This window comes from Bos mutus, chromosome 22 (genome assembly GCF_027580195.1).
Source record: "Bos mutus isolate GX-2022 chromosome 22, NWIPB_WYAK_1.1, whole genome shotgun sequence".
Classification (NCBI taxonomy): domain Eukaryota; kingdom Metazoa; phylum Chordata; class Mammalia; order Artiodactyla; family Bovidae; genus Bos; species Bos mutus.
The window spans coordinates 32760313-32782047 of record NC_091638.1 but is presented as its reverse complement, the minus strand read 5'-3'; the positions used below and the strand labels follow the sequence as shown (position 1 = coordinate 32782047).

The 21735-nt window shown below is 36.4% G+C and overlaps 1 protein-coding gene across 1 annotated transcript in view; it reads right to left on the bottom strand.

Moving 5' to 3' along the window:
• Nucleotides 1-20835, bottom strand: part of TMF1 (TATA element modulatory factor 1) — a 33501-nt gene extending 12666 nt beyond the window's left edge. The window contains exons 1-8 of the mRNA XM_005890964.3: nucleotides 19870-20835; nucleotides 15782-16983; nucleotides 13503-13606; nucleotides 12741-12867; nucleotides 10356-10461; nucleotides 3819-3961; nucleotides 3409-3575; nucleotides 2967-3123 (exon numbers count right to left, since the gene is read on the bottom strand). Of these exons, the coding sequence (XP_005891026.1) occupies nucleotides 2967-3123; nucleotides 3409-3575; nucleotides 3819-3961; nucleotides 10356-10461; nucleotides 12741-12867; nucleotides 13503-13606; nucleotides 15782-16983; nucleotides 19870-20011 (2148 nt within the window). The 5' untranslated portion in view covers nucleotides 20012-20835. The remainder of the gene's footprint in view (nucleotides 1-2966; nucleotides 3124-3408; nucleotides 3576-3818; nucleotides 3962-10355; nucleotides 10462-12740; nucleotides 12868-13502; nucleotides 13607-15781; nucleotides 16984-19869) is intronic.
• Nucleotides 20836-21735: the final 900 nt, after the last annotated feature.

Genomic DNA, 21735 nt, shown 5'->3' with positions numbered 1-21735 from the left:
GTGTTAGTCACTCAGTCATGTCCAACTATTTGCAACCCCATGGACTATAGCTCGCCAGGCTCCTTCGTCCATGGAATTCTCCAGGCAAGAATACTGGAGTGGGGCCATTCTCTTCTCCAGAGGATCTTCCCAACCCAGGGATCAAACCCGCATCTCCTGCATTGCATGTAGATTCTTTACCGTCTGAGCCACCAGGGAAGCCCATATAAATGATATCAAATTATAAAAAAAAAGTATATACAGATAAAGACAAGAAATTAATACACAAACTGACAGTACTTGTAAAAGGTGATGTTTGAATGGTAACCCCATGCACTCTTTATCTCAATTCTCTCAATTATTATTGTCCCAATGTATTTTTAATTTAAAATATTAATATTTTATCTATCCCAGTGAGGGAGCAGCAGAAACACAGGAGTATATGGACCATGGTGTGATCTACAACAGCAAAATATTGGAAACAATCCCAATATACATTAATAGGAACTGACTGAATGGTATAGTCACAGAATGATAAACTACAAAACTGTAAAAAGAAATTTTTTTAAAAAAATTCTATGCTCTACCATGGAATGATCACCAGGATGTTTTATTAAGTACATAAAGCAATCTATAAAATGGCATATTACCAAATAGAAAGCTATATTTTATGGAGAAAGGATGTGTGCTCAATCACTCAGTTGTGTTAGACTCTTTGCAACCCCATGGACTGTACCCACCAGGGTCCTCTGTCCATGGAATTTTCCAGGCAAGAACACTGGAGTGGGTTGCCATTTCCTTCTCCAGTAAACAGTAAACTATATTTTATGTAGAAAAGATGAAAGAGGTACAAATAAACATATGTATAAGTGTATGTGTATATATATACACACATTGAGGAGGAATATAAATAAATGTAGATATGGAATTTATTGCATTTACAAATAGAAACACTGAAAAAAAAAAACCTACTGTAGTAAAATGGCTATTTATAGGCAAAGAAAGGGAATGAGGAGGGACTAAGTTGGCAGCAAATGTTACCCTAGTATATTTTGCTATGTAGCTTTCACTTTGGAATCATGTAAATGTTTTACATATTCATGTATAATTAAATAAAAAATGCATTGAGATCAGTGAGGAAAGAATAGTCTTTTCAACAAGTAGTGCTGGAACAATTTGATATTCACATGCAAAAGACCTAAATGTGAGAACTAAGACTATAAAAATCATAGAAGGAAATAGGTGAAAATCTGTGTGATCTTGAATTAGGCAAGAGGTTCTTAAATATGATATCAAAAGCACAAGGAACAAAACAAAAAATAAGTAAGCTGGACTTCATCAAAATTAAAAAACTTTTGTGTATCAAAAGACACTCTGAAGAAAGTCAAAGACAACATAGAAAGTGGGAGAAAAATATTTACAAATCCCACATTTGATAAAGGTCTAGTATGCAGAATATATAAGGAACTCTCACAAATGAACAATAAAAATGATAATATAAAAAAGGGCAAAGGATTTAAATACTTGAATAAATTTCTCCAAAGGAGAGACAGAAATCCAATAATCACATAAAAAGATGCTCAACATTATTAATAATTAAGGGAAAATAAATCAATACCATAATAGATACCATATAACACCCCTAAAAGGGTTACAATGAAAAAAAAAAAAAAAGACAATGACAAATACTGGCAAGAATGTGGAGAAATTGAAACTCCCATATATATGGCTGGTGGGAATGTAAAATGGTTCAGCCACTGTGGATAAGTCTGGTTGTTCCTGTAAAAGTTAAACGTTTAAGACTAACATATAACCCAAGGGTATATATCTAAGAGAATTTAAAACGTATGGTCACATAGAAATAAGTAAATTAATGTTTAGAGCAGCATTATTCATAATAACCTAAAAGTGTAAAAACTCCTGGGTGTATATCTAGAGGAAGTGAAAACACTAATTTGGAAAGATATACACCCTCCAATGTTTACAGCAGCATTGTTTATAATATCCAAGATATGGAAGCAAACTAACTATCCATCAATAGATGAACGGATAAAAAGGTGTGATATATATATAGCTGAAATACTATTCAGCCATAAAAAAGACCGGAATTTTGTCATGTGCAGCAACAGGGATGGTGTGTACTATGATTAGTGAAATAAGTCAGACAGAAAACAAATACTGTACAATATCACTTACATGTGAAATCTAAAAAAACAAAACTAGTGAATTTAACAAAAATGAAACAGACCCATGAATTTAAAGAACAAGCTAGTGATTACCAGAGGGAATAGAAAACAAGGGAGGGGAAAATCAGAAGTACAAGACTAAAAGGTACTATTACATATAAAATAAATAAGCTAATGATATTGTACAGCAAGGGGAACACAGCCAGTATTTGATAATAACTAAAAATGGACTATAACCTTTAAAAAAATGTGAATCACTATGACATACACCTGAAATTTATATAATTATAAAATAACTATACCTCAATAAAATAAATAAAATTTGAAAGTATAAATAACCCAAATATCAATTAATTGATGATTTTATAAGACAAAGTCTGACAAATGTTGGTTTTACTCCTTCATTTGACGTCCATGGATTCCCATAGATGCTATGAATGAGCTCAGGAGTAAACAGATTCTCCGGAAATTATATGCAATGTGTAGTATTTATCTGCATACATGCATTCTTTTGGTTAAGAATGTCCCTAGTTTTCATAGCACTCTCAAATAAGTTTGAAATTCATGAAAATAACAAGCAATACTGGTTTAATGTAAGCATTACTTTAACAACAGTTTAAAAAACACACAATTAATTAAATTTGGCACAATCTAGTATTCTTAGAGAAGTGCCCAATAAGATTATAAAGGAAATGCAACACATATGCCACTATATAAGGTTTTATTCAAATTTACTAATGGATTCTTTATTTTGCAGAAGCACAAAGATTTTTAAAGACTAATTTATCATCCAACGCTTACTTGAATTGCTAATGTTTCCTGCTGCTGACGGGCTTCTTCTTGGGCCTTCTCCAGTGCTGCAGAAAGTTCTTCTTTAGCTCTCATTTCACGACTCAGAGCAGCTTCCTGGGCCTCACTATCCTTTGCAGCATTGGCTTTGTGGAGATCAGTAAGCTCTCTTAAAAATAGATAGATAGTTTTTAATTTAAAATAATATACAGTTAATTACATGACCAAGTTAAGTTTCCATGTAGATTTCCATGAGCTCTACAGAATGAGGAAGTTTACCACGTAATAAACACTGATTACAAGGACTCTGTGAAGCTCGCTTTAACCAGTCATAACTCCATATACCAGAAAGTTTATATGTTATTAATGATCAGATAATAAAAAAAGGTGTTTCTTCCATTTCTTGCTCTGGTAATTGATTTTCAGTGAGTTGAATATTTGTTCATTTTCTTACTTGTATGCACTATCAAGAGCAGCCTGAATACTTCGGTTCTTTTCTTCAAGTTCATTAATGTCTATGTGAAGTCGACCAAGGTCCTTCTCTTGGCGTTCTACCACAGAATTTAGTTTCTTAATATTTTCTCTATGTTGTTTCTCAACCTCTTCTTTGCCATCAAGGACCTATATTATAAAAAGAGAAAAAGGTATATTTCAATAAAAAAATAGACCACAGTCAATAACCATGTTCTAGGAATCTCAAGCATTCTATCAATAATAACAAAGAAAAACCTTAACATTCACTATTTACTTGCTTGAAAATTCCTCCCAAATGACATACCTCAATAATTCATTGAGGTATGTCATGGCCAACTATTCATATTGGAAGTAACAGCAACATATACGTAGAGAATGGTTAATATTCACCTGTTTTAAATGTTGTAACTCTTCTTCAAGCTCTTGAACTTTTTTGTTCAGCTTTGCAATAATATTTTCATTTTCTTTGTCTTTAGTTCTTAATTTCTTAATGATGTTAGAATTATGCAGCTGCTGTTTTGAAAGTTTCTCTCCTGGCAATGGCAAAAAAGTATAAGTTCAAATAATGATGATTCGCTAAGACTGTGCGTAGAATGTTTTCTCTAACCAGTGACAGAAAATGACAGAATATCTTTAAAATCACAATGCTGTAACAGTTAATGTTAAAGTGATTTGGACAGGAATCAGTGACTTGGACATGAATGCTAAAATTACTAAGTAGAAGGATGGTGTGGAACAAAATATTTACAAAATATTTACAGTCTTAAAGAATCATTCCCACATATTATAAATTACAAAGGGAAAAAAATATGCTTTTACAACAGAGAAATCTGGTCATAATCTTAACCAAACATTCAATTCTGACATCACTAAACTGTGCTACAGCCTGACCTTATGTGTCCACTGATGTGATGGAGTAGAAGGTGCACAATATCACCTTTTATATTTACTAGAAATCTGATCTGAATTTAACCATGAAGAAAGTGACAAACTCCTAAACAGGGGGGGTAGTCAACAGGACGACTGGACTCCACAAAATCTTTGATGTCATGAAAAAAATATCCTAGATTGGAAGAAGACTAAAAGAATATAATTTCCAAACGCAATGAACTTTGGATCTTAGGGCAGAACAAATAACCAGACATGAGAGTCATTTTTTGAGACAACTGAGATAAAGGACAAAATACACACTAGAATACACTTCTGAATTAATGCTGATTTTCTTAGATGAGATGACAATGTTGCGCCTGTCAAGAAAAATTGCCCTTGGGAGATGCAGATGGAAGAACTGAGGAGTGGACTACAGAGTCAATGCAATTTCTATCAAAATCCAAATGGCATTTTTCACAAAAACAGCAGGAAAAAAAAAAAAAACCCTAAAAGTCATATGCAACCACAAAAGACCTCAAACAACCAAAGTGAGTCTGAGCAAGAACAAAGCTGGAGATACCACACTTCCTAATTTCCTAATTTCAAAGCATAATACTAAACTATAGAAATCAGAATAGTATGGTACTGGCATAAAAACAGACATATAGACCAATGGAACAAAATGGAGAGCTTAAAAAGTGATCTTCAACAAGGATGTCAAGAGTACAACCATGAGGAAAGGGCTGTCTCATCCATAAATGGTACTGGGATATGCATATGCAGAAAAACTAAACACTATAGCATCATACATCAAAAATAAAAATCAACTCAAAATAGATTAAAGACTTAAATATAAAACCAGAAACTGTAAAACTACCAGAAGAAAACATAGTGGAAAAAAGGGAAAAGTTTTCTGACATAAGTCTTGGGACCTGCTTTTTGACTAGGATCCCAAAAGCATAGGCTACAAAAGCAAAAAAAAAAAGATATGTGAGACTGTATCACAGTAAAAAACTACTGCACATTAAAAGAAACAACAGAGCAAAGAGATAATCTGCAGAATGGAAAAAAATATGTGCAAACCATACACTGATGAGGAATTAATATCCAAAATATGTAAGAATTCCTAGAACTTGATAGCAAAATAAAAAAAAGCCAATTTTGAAAATGGGCTAAAGACATGAAGAGACATTTCTCAAACAGTGTATACGAATGGCCAAAAGGTATAGAAAAGGTGCTCAACATCACCCACCAGCAGGGAAATGAAAATCAGAACTACAGTAAGACGTCATCTCATACCTGTCAGGACAGCCATTATCAAAAAGATAAAAGATAAATACTGGAGAGGATATGAAGAAAAGAGAACCCTTGAGTAACAGTGGTGACAATGCAAATTGGTATAGCCAGTATAGAAAACAGTATGAAGATTCCTCAAAAATTTTAAAATAGAACGACCATATGATCCAGCAGTCTCACTTATGAGTATACATCCAAAAGAAATGAAATGAGGATCTCAAAGAGAGATCTGCATCCCCATGTTCACTGCAGTTTTATTTACAATAGCCCAGATACGGAAATAATCCATGTTTAGTCAATGCATAAACTGATAAAGAGAATGTGACACAGATTGATAAATCTATAGAGAGATATAAACATTATTTAGCTTTGAAAAAACAACTTGCCATTTGTGAAAATATGAATGAATCTAGAGGATGAAATAAACCAGACATAGATACAGATGATCTCACTTAAATGTGAAATACAAAAAAGTTGAATTTGTAGACACAGAGAACAAAATGGTGGTCACCAAGGGCTAGTAGGTAGAAGAAATGGGGAGATGTTGGCCAAGGGGTACAAAGTTTCAGTTATGCAAAATGAATAAGTTCTAGAGATGTAATTTACAGTATAGTGACTATAAATTATCAGCGATCAATGCAAAGAAACAGAGGAAAACCACAGAATGGGAAAGACTAGAGATCTCTTCAAGAAAATTAGAGATACCAAGGGAACATTTCATGCAAAGATGGGCTCGATAAAGGACAGAAATGGTATGGACCTAACAGAAGCAGAAGATATTAAGAAGAGGTGGCAAGAATACACAGAAGAACTGTACAAAAAAGATCTTCACAACCCAGATAATCACGATGGTGTGATCACTCACCTAGAGCCAGACATCCTGGAATGTGAAGTCAAGTGGGCCTTAGAAAGCATCACTACGAACAAAGCTAGAGGAGGTGATGGAATTCCAGTTGAGCTATTTCAAATCCTGGAAGATGATGCTGTGAAAGTGCTGCACTCAATAAGCCAGCAAATTTGGAAAACTCAGCAGTGGCCACAGGACTGGAAAAGGTCAGTTTTCATTCCAGTCCCAAAGAAAGGCAATGCCAAAGAATGCTCAAACTACCGCACAATTGCACTCTTGACACACGCTAGTAAAGTAATGCTCAAAATTCTCCAAGCCAGGCTTCAGCAATACATGAACTGTGAACTTCCATATGCCCAAGCTGGTTTTAGAAAAGGCAGAGGAAACAGAAATCAAATTGCCAACATCCACTGGATCATGGAAAAAGCAAGAGAGTTCCAGAAAAACATCTATTTCTGCTTTACTGACTATGCCAAAGCCTTCGACTGTGTGGATCACAATAAACTGTGGAAAATTCCGAAAGAGATGGGAATACCAGACCACCTGACCTACCTCTTGAGAAACCTGTATGGCAGGTCAGGAAGCAACAGTTAGAACTGGACATGGAACAGCATACTGGTTCCAGATAGGAAAAGGAGTACGTCAAGGCTGTATATTGTCACCTGGCTTATTTAACTTCTATGCAGAGTACATCATGAGAAACGCTGGGCTGGATGAAGCACAAGCTGGAATCAAGACTGCCGGGAGAAATATCAATAACCTCAGATATGCAGATGACACCACCCTTATGGCAGAAAGTGAAGAGGAACTCAAAAGCCTCTTGATGAAAGTGAAAGAGGAGAGTGAAAAAGTTGGCTTAAAGCTCAACGTTCAGAAAACGAAGATCATGGCATCTGGCCCCATCACTTCATGGCAAATAGGTGGGGAAACAGTGGGAACAGTATCAGATTTTATTTTGGGGGGCTCCAAAATCACTGCAGATGGTGACTGCTGCCATGAAATTAAAAGACGCTTACTCCTTGGAAGGAAAGTTATGACCAACCTAGATAGCATATTCAAAAGCAGAGACATTACTTTGCCAACAAAGGTCCGTCTAGTCAAGGCTATGGTTTTTCCTGTGGTCATGTATGGATGTGAGAGTTGGACTGTGAAGAAAGCTGAGCACCAAAGAATTGATGCTTTTGAACTGTGGTGTTGGAGAAGACTCTTGAGAGTCCCTTGGACTGCAAGGAGATCCAACCATGCCATTCTGAAGGAGATCAGCCCTGGGTGTTCTTGGGAAGGAATGATGCTAAAGCTGAAACTCCAGTACTTTGGCCACCTCATGCAAAGAGCTGACTCATTGGAAAAGACTCTGATGCTGGCAGGGATTGGGGGCAGGAGGAGAAGGGGACAACAGAGGATGAGATGGCTGGATGGCATCACCAACTCGATGGATGTGAGTTTGAGTGAACTCCAGGAGTTGGTGATGGACAGGGAGGCCTGGCGTGCTGCAGTCTACAGGGTCGCAAAGAGTTGGACACAACTGAGTGAACTGAACTGAACTGAACTGAATACTGCACTATAAACCTGTAACTTGCTAAAAAAAAGTAGATGTTAAAGCCTCTCATCACACACATACAAAATGGTAACTATGTGAAGTGACTGATATATTACTTAGTTTCACTGTGGTAGTAATCTCACAATATATACATATAAAAAAGTCACACTGTACACCTTACAAATACACAACTTTTATACCTCAACAAAGTTGGATTATTCCCTGGTAGCTCAGCTCAGTAAAGAATCTCATGCTACGCACGAGACCCCGGTTTGATCACTGGGTCAGGAAGATCACTGGAGAAGGGATAGGCTACCCACTCCAGTGTTCTTGGGCTTCCCTGGTGGCTCAGACGGTAAAGATTCCCCCTGCAATGCACGAGACCTGGGTTCGATCTCTGGGTTGGAACGATCCCCTGGAGAAGGAAATAGCTACCCGCTCCAGTATTCTTGCCTGGAGAATGCCACAAAGAGTCAACACAACTGAGCAACTTTCAAGGGCTTCCCTGGTGGCTCAGTCAGTAAATGAGGGAGACCTGGCTTCGACCTCTGGTTTTGGAAGATCCCCTGGAGGACAGCATGGCAACCCACTCCAGAATTCTTGCCTGGAGAATCCCCATGATCAGAGGAACCCGGCGGGCTGCAGTTCACAGGGTCACAAAGAGTCGGACATGACTGAGCAGCTAAGTACAGCACAGCAAAGTTGGATTAAAAAAAGAATTTAGGAGTGGAATGATACGATATCTGTCAACTACGTTCAAGAGGTTAGGCAAAAGGGTAGTATATGCATGTGCAGAAAGATATGGAGGCGGTATAGCTAGATCTTAACAGTCAATGACTCTAGTTAATGAAGTAATCAGATACTCATTGTAGTGTACTCAGCTTTGAGACTTGCCTCTCTTCAGCTATGACTTTAAAAATACCTCTAGGGTATACAGGAGCAGTATGTGAATACACCTATATGAAATCATTCTGAAGTTCATTAAGCAAAAGAAAACATCAGCTCACTCCCCAATTAAATTAATAAATTCCAACACAGTGAAATTTGATATTGATATTTTAAATAATTTTTTAAAATTATGAAACCACGTACTTAGCCTTTTCCTCAGTCTCTAATGCTGTAACAGAAAATAGTAACAGACTGCAAGATGTCTTGGGATATGTTTAATCAACTCTTCCTTCTTTTATTTTAGTGCTTAGATTGTTTTTAATTATCTCTGTACCTATACTTCCCTCTCATTAAATTATAGTGCCTAAAGGACAGGGAATGTGTCATTTATTACACATTTGTCATTTGTCTATATGAAACAGAATCTGACCAACTAGCTGTTAAATATAAGCTGAATAAATGAAAAAGAAGAATTGGACAAAACTATTTCAAATGAAGTGATTAGTTCCAATTACTCTCAGTCTGGAAATTCACTTAAATGCAGTGATTTAAGTACAGAAATGTTCATCCCACTATGATTTGTAATATTAACATTTTAGAAATATACACATAACATTAGGAAAAGAAAAACAAATATGTCTATATAATGCACTTTAATACAGTCATTAATAATGGTATCAAAGTGCATTTAATGGCTTAAGGAAATTTAAAAGAAAGAACACTGCAAATTAGATATATGATATTATGTTTAAAAACATATTAAAAATGCAATAAAAGGAAACAAATTAATAATTCCTTATAAAACTGGATTATGATCTTTTTTCTCTTTCTTCATATACTTCCTATAACTTAAAAATTTTCTGGAAGCAGCAAGCATTATTTTATAACTAAAAAAACTTTAAGAAAAAGAAAAATTTATTTAACCATCTTTTCCAAAACTACCTTCTTTCCTATGACATTCCAATGTCCAACTGCAATGTTTAATCTCCTGAAGAATCTTTAATTTTCATAACCCTATTAATTATAAATCTTTTCATATACAAAGTGTTTAATAATTGAAAAATTAAAATAGGAATTTAAGAAAAAATTCACTATCAAATTCCAGAACAACAGAATGATACCATATAGTACCCAAGCTAGAGATTCAGATACTATATAAACTCTATAATTAGAACTTTCAAATATCTTGGTTTAAATCAAGGCTCTAAAACCTGTTACAAGCTTCCTTAGGGAAGCACAAAATTCTATTTCTCACAGAGTTGGGTTTTTTTTAACTCCCTAGAAACAAAGCTACATACATTATAGTTCTACTTCTCTACATGTTGCTCCACATTCTTCCATCAACTGTTATCTATCACTTCTGAAGCTTAAGTCCAAACCTTTCTTGCTTCCCATGTTTTTACATTAGGAAAAAGCAGCACTTAGTCACATGTTAAGTATTTTATTGTCACAATATTTTTCACAACTGACTGAATATTTTACGTACCTTCTTCCATTAACCCTCGGATCTGCTCATCTTTCTCTTTCAAAAGGTCTGCCGTTTCACTACTATTTAATCTAGTAGCAAGTTCTTCTTTTATACTTTTGATTTCCTAATTAAAAAAAAAAAAACACAAATACCATAAAGAATTAATTTCATTCTGGGCATATTTTTCATTTTTTCCATATTCAATTAATTGCATTTTCAGTAACAATCCGTAAGTTTTGTTAACCTGAGTTTATATCACCTTGTTTAATCAAAAGCAAGTAAAGAGCTTTGAAAATGACATAGAAAACTTAAAATCAGACATAAGCAGATTTTAATATGGAAATGTAAATGAGAGTAAATTAACTTTCAACACCCTTTTTGAGTATCTCTACACATATTTTCTACAGTTGAGACATTATTTTTGGAACATTCAACTAGTATATCTCCATTTTTCACTGTATTTCTTTTCCTCATCTGATACTTAAAGTGAATATTCCTCATCCTCATACTTTAAAATATGTTGCAAAGTGAGAGGAAAAAAACATAACTTCATAAGGTTCAATCTAATTAAGCAGAGATTTAATAGAAACATGTTACGATATTTTACCTTTGGAAACAATGGTGATATAAAGTGTCCTATGATTTAAAATTTTTCACAATGCTTTGAAACTAAACAACAGCTCAAATCAACTAACATTTACTAAGTATTTAAAGTATACTTTGTATCCAATATCATTTAATCCTTACAACAGTCCTGGCAGGGAGGAATTTGTACTATTCAACTACACAAGTAAGAAAATTAAGATTAAGAAAGCTTGAGCAAACTTTGAAGGTCAGAAAGCTATAAAGAGGTAGAGTTATAACTTGAACCCAGGTCTGTGAATCCCTAAAGCTTATGCTCTGAACTATCAACAGCACTGCTGTCCATTTTCAACTGCCAAAATTCCATCCATCAAGGTCCAGGAAGAATATCATACCTTCCATCAAAACACTCAGTTCCTCTGATTAAAATCCGTCCTCCACGATGCCATTTCAAAATCCTTATTCATCCACCTACTACTATATGTTTGTTGATATTATTTGTCTTTCAAACTAGGAAGGCAAACTCTTCACTTAAGGTAATTCAATTCACCTTTAAATTTCCAATGGATCCTAAGCAGGGAGTTCATACATGGCAGTACACATAAAATGTATTAAAAAACTTAGGACCCAAGATTTTTCCACCTATTAATATAACTGGTTTGGATCTATTTTAGATCTACAATGCAAAGCGCACTACAGAAGACAAACATTCCTTAAAATCTACTTTTTGTACTGTATTCAGATGGAATGGAGCAAGAACAAGAAGAATTAAGTTAGTTAAGATAGTCTCAGGTTACTGTTACTGTCTTAAATGATACTAATTGGAAGTCACTAATTAAATCAGCCAAGCAGACAGAAGTATATCATGTATTTCTTTTCTGTAAAAATATGCACAGAAAAATTATAAATTAACATTGGTCAAGAAAGGGGAAAACAAGCTTAGAAAGGCACCTAATAAGAAATGCTACTATTAACAGTTGAGATACAAGCAATAATTAGTAACCTATTGGTTACTAATTTCTGAAATAGCCAAATTATAAGAAATATTTATTCTAATTACAAGAAAATATTTCTAAACTGCTCCAAATGATAAGAACTAGAACAATGGTTTCCAACCAGGAGTATTTTTGCTCCTGGGGGACATTTGGTAGTATTTTCAATTTTCATAATTGGGGGGGGACTGGGATGGCAGGTGGGTAAGGCAAGACAATACTGTATCTTGTAGATATGGGCCTGGGATGCTGGTAAATCCCCTACAATGTACAGGACAGTGCACTACAATATAAAATCATCCAGCCCAAAATAGCAACAATGCTGAGGTGGAGAATCCTACATTAGAATAAATCAATATTTTATTCTAACATTCAATGTCACTAATCATTAGGAATTTTTACTTTAAAATAACTTTAACTTGAAAGATTGAGTGTGTGTGTATGTGTGTGTGTGTATATTTGAGGTGGAAGTGAAAATAACAAACGAGAATAATGATAACTTTAAAAATTTATAGAGTACCATTTAGATTTAAGTGTTATTTATTTTGATGGAATTATAATTCATAAAAATTATTCTAAAGATCCTTGCTACACACCTTGCAAGGACTTTACACACAAAGTGTACAAACAAATATTTGCTTAATTTTTTTAAAGTATCAAAAATCTGAAATTCTAAAGGTACTGAAAAATCTAAAATTTAAGTGTTAATATACTCCATGGTATTCTTTTAATCTTACTTTTTTTCCCAATACCAAAATATTATTAATGCACTCCTCAAAAATATATGTCTCTATAGAGTTAGATTAATATTATTTTAAACTTCCATTACCTTTTTAGCAGCATCTCTCTCTTTGCAGGCTAGCTGAACTTTCTTTTCCGCTTCTGCAATTCTTTGAGTAAACTCATCTTTCAAGGAAGAAATACTGCTGCTCTCTTCTTTCACTCTGATCATTTCACTAAATTTAAAATAATACTAAGACTGAAAATATGTGTTTATATATTCCAAAATTGAGCTCAGTTTGCCCCCCAAAAATAACAACATTCTCTTCAACATGCACCTTACTAAAATAGATTAATTTGAGGAGTGTTAACTTTTAAGAGAAAAATTACCTGCTTATTTTAAAACATTTCAAAGAAAACTCATTAGAAATTGAAAATGTCACCAATATTTGATGTGCAAAAATTAGAAAAAGATAAATAAAACTTGTTATTTCTGAATCTTATTGTGAAACATTTTGCTATTCACCTCCTTAAAGCAAACCAATGCTCAATTTTTTTTTAAACTGTAATCTAAGTTTTCTCTAAATATACCTTTTAAATCTCTAATACTAAAAGATTATTAATAACTAAAAAGGAAGAAGTTTTTCTGTTATTGTTTTACGAAACACCCCTCTTCAGTGCCACTGGTAAAAAAGTAAGATAATTTGAGGAGAAAAGTAATCTCTAAGGGTAGAACTGAAATGCTATTCAATTTTCAGTAATTATAAATAAGTTAAAATATAAAATATTTCAATTTAAAAAACATATTTAAGTAACAACCAAGTGCATGGGCCAATACAAAATGAATAAAATTAGTCATATTTGTACTTACTCTTTCAGATTATCATAAGCTTCTTCTAGAAGTGCTTTTTCTTTACTAAGAGATAATAACTGAGCTTCCCTTTTATCCAGTTTCTCATTCAGAAATTCAACCGTCTAGATAAGAAGAATACACAAAAGTCCAACATTTAACTTTAAAACATCATTTTTACATGCAGGTAAAAACTGTAAAGGTCACCTAATCACTATAATAAATCAGCATTGTTTCATAAAAAGAATTAAAAAAAAAAAAAAAAACACAGTGGACATAGAACAGCAAGAACTCATACACAGTGGGTAGGATGGTATAAATCAGTAGTACAACCAGAAAGCTGGATAGCTGGTGGTTTGGTAAAATGTTTTGGAAAACAAGCAATATCTAGGTGAAAATCTATATAACCTTTCATGTAGAAAATTCTATTTTTAGGTGTACCTCAGAGGAGAAAACTCTTGCATAATTGTACAAGAACATTTGTAGCAATTTGTAACAACAAAAATGTAGGGAAGAGTGGACATGTCCAGTAAAAGAAGAGAGGAAAATAGATGCAATCAAAAAAGATCAAAGCCTCTACTGATGTTCTCTATGTTATCTGGGTAGTGGACATACAAGTGTTTGCTTCTCCACATTATTTTTTAACCCTAATGTGTAAACTTTTTAGCATGATACACTGCATTTAGTCCAGTGGCTAAGACTCCATGTTCCCAATGCAAAGGGCCGGGGTTCGATCCCTGGTCAGGGAACTAGATCCCACATGCTGCAACTGAAGAGTCTGCATGGCACAACTAAAACCTGGCATAGTCAAATAAAATAAATATTAAAAAAAAAAAAAAAGCAAAAGTAATTTTAGAAAATCCATAGGCACGTAACTTTAAAATCTCCAGAATATATCAGTATGGTGCTGCTCCTGCTAAGTCACTTCAGTCATGTTCAACTCTGTGAGACCCCAGAGACGGCAGCCCACCAGGCTTCCCCATCTCTGGGATTCTCCAGGCAAGAACACTTGAGTGGGCTGCCATTTCCTTCTCCAATATATCAGTATAAAGCCAAGCAAAAAGAAATGATCAGACTATCTAATTCCTTAGGGCTTACTGAAGCAGTAATACACCTGTGCATGAGGAACAGTGCCTTTTGTACTAAAAAATAAAGTCCTAACCTGATATAGGTCTAGGTTAACTTAGAAATTACTGACCTCCTAAGAATGGTTCAAAAATATCTTAATAATAAATAGTGTTTCTAGGAATTGAAACTGCTATTATAGCTAGAGACATTTTGTTTGTGAAAAATATTAAACCTAGTTAACAGAATCTGGTACTTTTTGTACATTACATAATTAAAATACATGACACTTAGAGAACATTTCTTCAAGATATCCTGTATCTCAGAGGAGTCTACTACAGATGCCAGATTAGAGTCAATTTCTATACCTAAAAATCATAGAAAAAACAAAACTGTGACTTAATATCAAAAAACTTTCACCACTTTCCTTTTGCCTGCCAGGCTCCTCTGTCCATGGGATTCTTCAGGCAAGAATACTGGAGTGGATTGCCATGCCCTTTTCTAGGGGATCTTCCTGACCCAGGGACTGAACCCACATCTCTAGGTCTCCGGCATTGGCAAAAGGGTTCTTTACCACTAACACCACCTGGGAAGTTTTTTCATCTACTAGATAAAAGCAATTTGTCATTCCTAAGCAACACCTTTGATCCTTGGACATTTCTCTTTTTCATTTATTCATTCAGCTATCAATAGGAAATATCAAAAACAACATAAACAAGAAAACAAAATGAGGCAATTAATAACAGAAAAACATCAATGATCTGAAACCAAATTTTTTCATTTAAGATCTCCCTACAAATAATGTGAACGTGCAAAAAATGTTTGGTGTAAGAAAAATCATGTAACATTTAGATTTGCTTGTGCTCTTCTATCTGCAAAGGAGTTGAAGGTATCTGTTTACATAAGAAGACAGTCCTTTACAAACTGACAAAGAATATATAGCAAAAGACAATATTAAGGTGATAAGAACTCAACAGTAAAGGCCTATGATGGGAATTTTTTATGCTCAGTTATACTGAAATATCAACTTATGTTACCATAGCTGCCTTGAAGAAATTTCAAATAACGTCAATAGTTCTTCATCTTTAAGATCCTTAACACCACACTTAAATGGCAAAAGGCCTGTCTTTTTTAATCAAGACAAATCATTAGGCATCATTGAACATTAAAAATAAACCAATGATTTAATCTCTGAAGAACATATCAAAAAACCCTCTTCCATTTCTTAGAGTTACCTTGCAGACATCTTCCTTCTCAGAAGGTGCCTCTGGCTGGTTTGAAGCTTCAGGCTGCTCAGCCTCCTCAGCCAACACAGCATGTCCTTCATTTACTGATGTGGAAGAAACCAAGATATCAGGCTGTTCGCAGTTAACAGGAGTTGCACTTCGTCCACTTTCTTCCATTTCTGTTTCCTCATTGGGCATAATTAATGTTTCATTTGCTTCTTCAGGTTTTCCTTCAACAGATTCAATTGTTTTGGTCTTTGGAGTTGAAGAATTAAGTATAATAGGTACTAGAGCATATCCCTTGCCTGACAGTTCATCATCTGAATTGATTTCGCTGACACTACGGCTATCTAATGACTGTACACTAAATGAGTCTATTCTTTCAAAAGCATCAGATGAGCAGCAACTCTCAGTGAGTTTTTGGAAATCATCTAAACGATTATATTCAGGACAAGCAGATGCTGAGAGAAGCTGAAAGGATGTCTGCATCAAGTGCAAGCTTGATTTTGAATCTGTATGCTCTTGTCTAGAACTTGCTGAGCTCTCACTTATTACACTTTCATGATCTAAAACTTCAATATCACTAGTGGTAGAAGTACCTGACGAGAAGGTACTAACAGGAGGAGAAGGTGTATTGCTCTGTCGGTCTTCATGTTTTTGTTCCTTAGGTTCCAAAGCCATGTCCTTGGTTTCTGCTGTGAGAGGCTGTGTAGACATATTAGATACATTTTCCCTAGTTGTTTTCACATTCATAACACTTTCAGATACTTTCAAATGCACTGTTGGCACCTTCGTATCAGATTCTTTAGTAACAGTTTCTTCGTGCTTATCCTCAGTTTTAGGTGACAGAGTACTGACTGCCAGAGTTTCCTTGGATACACATGGAGGAGAGTCCTTTACTTTTGACTCAGTGGCTTCAGTTGTTCTTGACTGTCCAGTGTGCAAGGACTCCTGTAAGGTGCTTTTCACTTCTTCTTCTGGTCGCTGTGATTTAGCTGGTGGTTTTGATACCACTGGACTCTTCTGAATGGTCTGGACATCAGCTGGAGAGAGAAAGGCACTGAAGAAATTTTCAGATTCATCTACCACAGTTCTCCGAACTGGCTTTGTAATTGCTTTAGGAGAGACTACTGGCTGACTCTGAGGTTCAGTGTTGGATTTTAACCCCCAGGTTGAAGTATCCCATCCTCCACTGACAGGGGGACTTATTCCTTTGACAAAAAAAAAAAAAATTAAAAAAGAAAATTTTAGACACACATATAAAGTATGCAAATTGCAATAATTATTGTAAGTCAATATAAATACGTCTTTTTAAAATTCTACAAAGTACAACCTATAATTTGTATCTGTTACACTCCTCACTTACAACATAATTAATTAGTTCATCGGTTAACTTTGGGCCATAAAGATGAAAACTGGTATGCATTTGCCCAAGAGGAACTAGGAACAAACATGAAAGACTGGACCTGGCATATGCCAGAAACAAGTATGTTATTCTCTCCTACAAAAAATTAATAAAGTAATGGTAGATGTTAATAATCCATGCCAAGTCCAAAATACATACTATGCATCTCACAATAATAGGCAGTATCTTCACTTACAGGTCATGTGGAGTCATGAAAAATAGAATCTACCTTCTATATAGTTAGTTTCATATTAATTCTATTCTTAGAATATCAATGATAAAGCATCATTATCAGCTATACAGACAGTAACATTCAACACTGAACCCAAAATACTGGTGACAAACATTCTTTATCAAAGATCAAAGTAAACTAATGGGAACAGTAACTTCTAAAGGACAAACTCATTTCCATCCACTTAATGACAAACTCACTTTCCAAGTCCCACTCTCCAAACCAACTCCCTGAGAAACTTTTGTTCTCTTGCTGAACTCTAAATTATGTTAATAATTAGTAGAAGGTCATATGAATTTCAGAATTGCATTTTTAGAATTATTGCTTTTTGATAAAGATAGCAGTTTACACTAGGATTTAAAAAAAAAAAAAAAAACCTGGAAGAAAATAACCATCTTCTGGGCAAAAAAGGTAATTGTGTCAGTCATACAAATAATATGTTAAATTATTTTTAACATAATTTATACAATGATAAAAAATGGCATATTTGCTAAAATACTTTTAAGCATTTCTTAAAAAAAAGTAATTGTGTCAGTCATACAAATAATGTTAAATTATTTTTAACATAATTTATACAATGATAAACAAAAAATGTCATATTTGCTAAAATTAAGCATTTCTTAAGAAAAAAAGTCACCCATTTCTAAATTCAAAAGTGGCTGAGCAGAATTTATCACATACTGTGAACAATTAGAAGTTGTTGGGCAGAGCACAAGTACCTAAAAGCTCCTAAAAGCTGTCAAGCCTGAAACTAAAGTCTATCCTAATTTAATATGACTTTGGAGGTATGTAGGAAACTTTAGCTTGGGGGTATAGTATTATATCCATTTATTCAGTACAGCAGAACAGTGGGAAAAAAGTGAAAAACAAAATTAAAGATACAAAGGAATGAGCAAGATAAAATGCTGTATTAAGTTATGTCAATGAATGATAGAACTCAAATTTACCAGCTGGATAAAGTTTTACACAAATCGTGGAGTTATGCGATATTCACTTGTGATTATGATTATGCGATAATCATTGGTCATCTTTTAGTGATGGCAACGTAAAACACAGGTGATCAGTGAACATTTATAGCATTTCACTAAAACCTAAACCTATTCTGGAAAACCTATTTTTTTAAAAAAATGAATCACAGAACAGGATTCAAGTCCCGGGTAAACTTGAACAGAACTTCTTTCTGATACACAGAAAGAAGTATCCTTACAATTAATATTCTGTCTCTTTCAAAGTTTAGTCATTCAATATGTGGGGTAGCCCGACAAAAAGGAAGTTGAGCTACTCCCACCAAGGTCCTACGCAGTTCAGTTGCTCAGTCGTGTCCAATTCTTAGCGACCCCATGGACTGCAGCACGCCAGGCCTCCCTGTCCATCACCAACTCCCAGAGTTTACTCAAACTCATGTCCATTGAGTCGGTGATGCTATCCAACCATCTCATCCTCTGTCGTCCCCTTCTCCTCTCGCCTTCAGTCTTTCAGGGTCTTTTCCAGTGAGTCAGTTCTTCGCATCAGGTGGCCAAAATATTGAAGTTTCAGCTTCAGCATCAGTCCTTCCAATGAATATTCAGGACTGAAGTTAACAGGATGATGACATAAACACTTGAGCCAAACCATCTTAAAATGAGGTACCTCAAATTTAGGTCCTAACTTCTCAATTACGTAAAATTAGAAACAAACCAGAAAGAAGTAGTCAGGAATAATTTATTCTTTCTCTTAGAGATTCACACTCCGAAAGAGGGGCCAATCTTCACGCCACACACCAAAAGGATAAACTGTTCCTTAGACTTAACGCCAAAAACAACTGAAGATCCCTGAAAGATAAAGCCCAAGGTCTCAGAGAAAGAGACCGGACTCTGATGGACTAGACTGCGCAGCAAGCCGCAACCGCCAGGCGCGCCCCCACGGACCCTCCCCCTGGTGGAGTGGCCGAGAGGAAGTGACCGCGCGTCTCGGTACCACACTCAGGGCAGCACCTGAACCCGAGGAGCCGTCCCAGGAGAGACGCTCATAACAGAGAACAGGAAGCGCTTGCGAACTCGCACTGCTCGCCAAGTGTTTGCGACTGTTCTTCCCGTCGCTATGGACCGATTTCGATACTGGGTTCTCCTCCGGGGTTCGGAGCACGCAGCGCACCGGGGCTCGGGGGAGGGGGAGAGGGGACTGTGCTCCGTGGTCTGTGGAGCGAGGGCGCGGGGCCACTCGCACGGAATCGGGTCCCCGTCAGCCCCCAACCCGGGGCCACAAGAAAGGAGGGACCCCGGGGCTGGGTTTTCCCTCGGGACCACAGCAAAGCTCAACTGAGAGGCCAAAGCAGCGTTCGGGGCCGTGCTGGGGGCTAGGACGCGCAGGAGTCCGTCGCTCAGCGACAGGCAGGAGCCCGGCCCCCCGCCCCCCGCTTCACCTGTTGGCCTCTTGAGAGACGCCCGCGGGATAGAGGGACGCCGCCGCTCGCGCCCTTACCTGGCTCTCCGTACGGAATGGTCTCGGCCCAAGCGCTCGGCTCCTCTTCCTGGATGTCCAGGACCCTGTCGATGGACTTCTGGGCCTGAGACAGGGCCTGCTTGGCGAAGCTGGAAAGCTGGGAGGCGTTGAACCAGCTCATCTCCCCTCCTCAACCGCCGGCGTTGGCGGCGGCGGCAGCGGCAGCACCAGCACCGAGCGGGAAGGCCAAGGGAAAGGCTGACGGTCGGGGGCCCGGGGGAGGGTGCACGGAGAGCCTCGCCTGCTTCTCCACTCGGCGGGCCCTGTCAGTGGGAAACCATGACCCCGAAGATCTCCCCCGAGCCCGAGATGTTACCCTCGCCGCTTCCCACACAGCTGAGACGACAGGTCCAACTGCGCAGGCGCTAGCTGCTTCCACGTACACAACCGGCAACTCCGGGAGCCCGGAGTTCCGCCCATAGACGGAAGAACTGAAGAATGTTGACGTCACTTCCGGGAATGCAGGCTCGCCTATAGTTACCGAGGAACGCGGAACGCTTCGTATTGAAACTGGTTCCAGGCGTACAGCGAAAATTCTTCGCCCCGGGATAAACTCTGTGGCTAAACCAGCAGAGACTGATGCCTTAGGGAGGAATAGGCAGGTTTTTTCAAGTGGGTTCCTTCCTGTAAAACAGCTCTCGTACTAAGAGCTAGCGCATTGCCATTAAAAATAGGGAAGTTGGCTATGGCATTTCTTTCATAAAGCCTTCTCTCAAATATTTAATCAGTTGTGTTAACTCGGCCTCAAAGAGTAACTTTGGGTTTGGGTTTGTCTAAAAATACTGCTCATCGTATGAAAGACCTTACTCGGCCCACCTGATCCGAGAAAATAAAAAGCCATCTTCCCCAAGGAGGAATTAGAACAAGACACAATCTCCTCCTCACAATACAGGTCGACTCTCAGCTACAGTTGAAACAAACTAGCATTAAGACTAGTACTCTATACCGTGCATATTATTTAAAACACACCTTTTTTGCATGTGCTCATCAAACAAATCAAATTGGTGGCCTCCCTAATCTAGTCAGCAGCTGTTTGGTTAGGCCACCATGTTAAAATTCTATCAACATGTAAAAGATTTCATACAAAAACCCAGACTTCCAGTTGATTTTGAAAAATATGTACACCAACATGCAACAGTCAGCTGGAACAGTTGCCCCTTTTGACAATTTTCACTCCAGGATGTCACAGTCCCCACTATTCTAATTACACTCCCACTCTCACTTGTTTTTGCCTAATGAGTATTTTACCCCACTGCAAGGAACCATGTCATAAATGAATTATTTTTATTTATTTTTTAGCCAGATTTAAACTCTGCCTGTGAGAAGTTATGATCTTCTCATAATTTTATCTAACTTCTGTAAAAATGTGCATAATGAAACCTTTACAATTCAGTAATGTACAAAGTAGTACTAAATAACTCAATGTAACTTCAAACAACTTTAGCTAACTAGCCTGAGGAAGTGTCATGTTAGACTTGGAAACCCTTCCAAGACTTCTAACTGTGTAGTTTGAGGTAAATGACCTAAATTTCTAAATCTATTCAGCTCTCAGATGAAGATAATACCACATTCTCACAAGGCTACTTACACAAGAATTACCGTTGTACCTGTATATAGCACCTGTAAGCTCAATCTGTATACAGCACCTGTAAACTCAATGTGTAACTTTTTAAGGAAATCGTATGAATTTATACCATGTTTTTATAATGAAACAAATTACTTGTCAATATAGAACTGGAAAGAATAAAAATAAATGAAAATCTAACCCAGTGACACATAGTCACAAAGCATTTAACAGAAAACTGCCAGAAAAATCAAAAACAAAGAACATGTACTATATGTTCC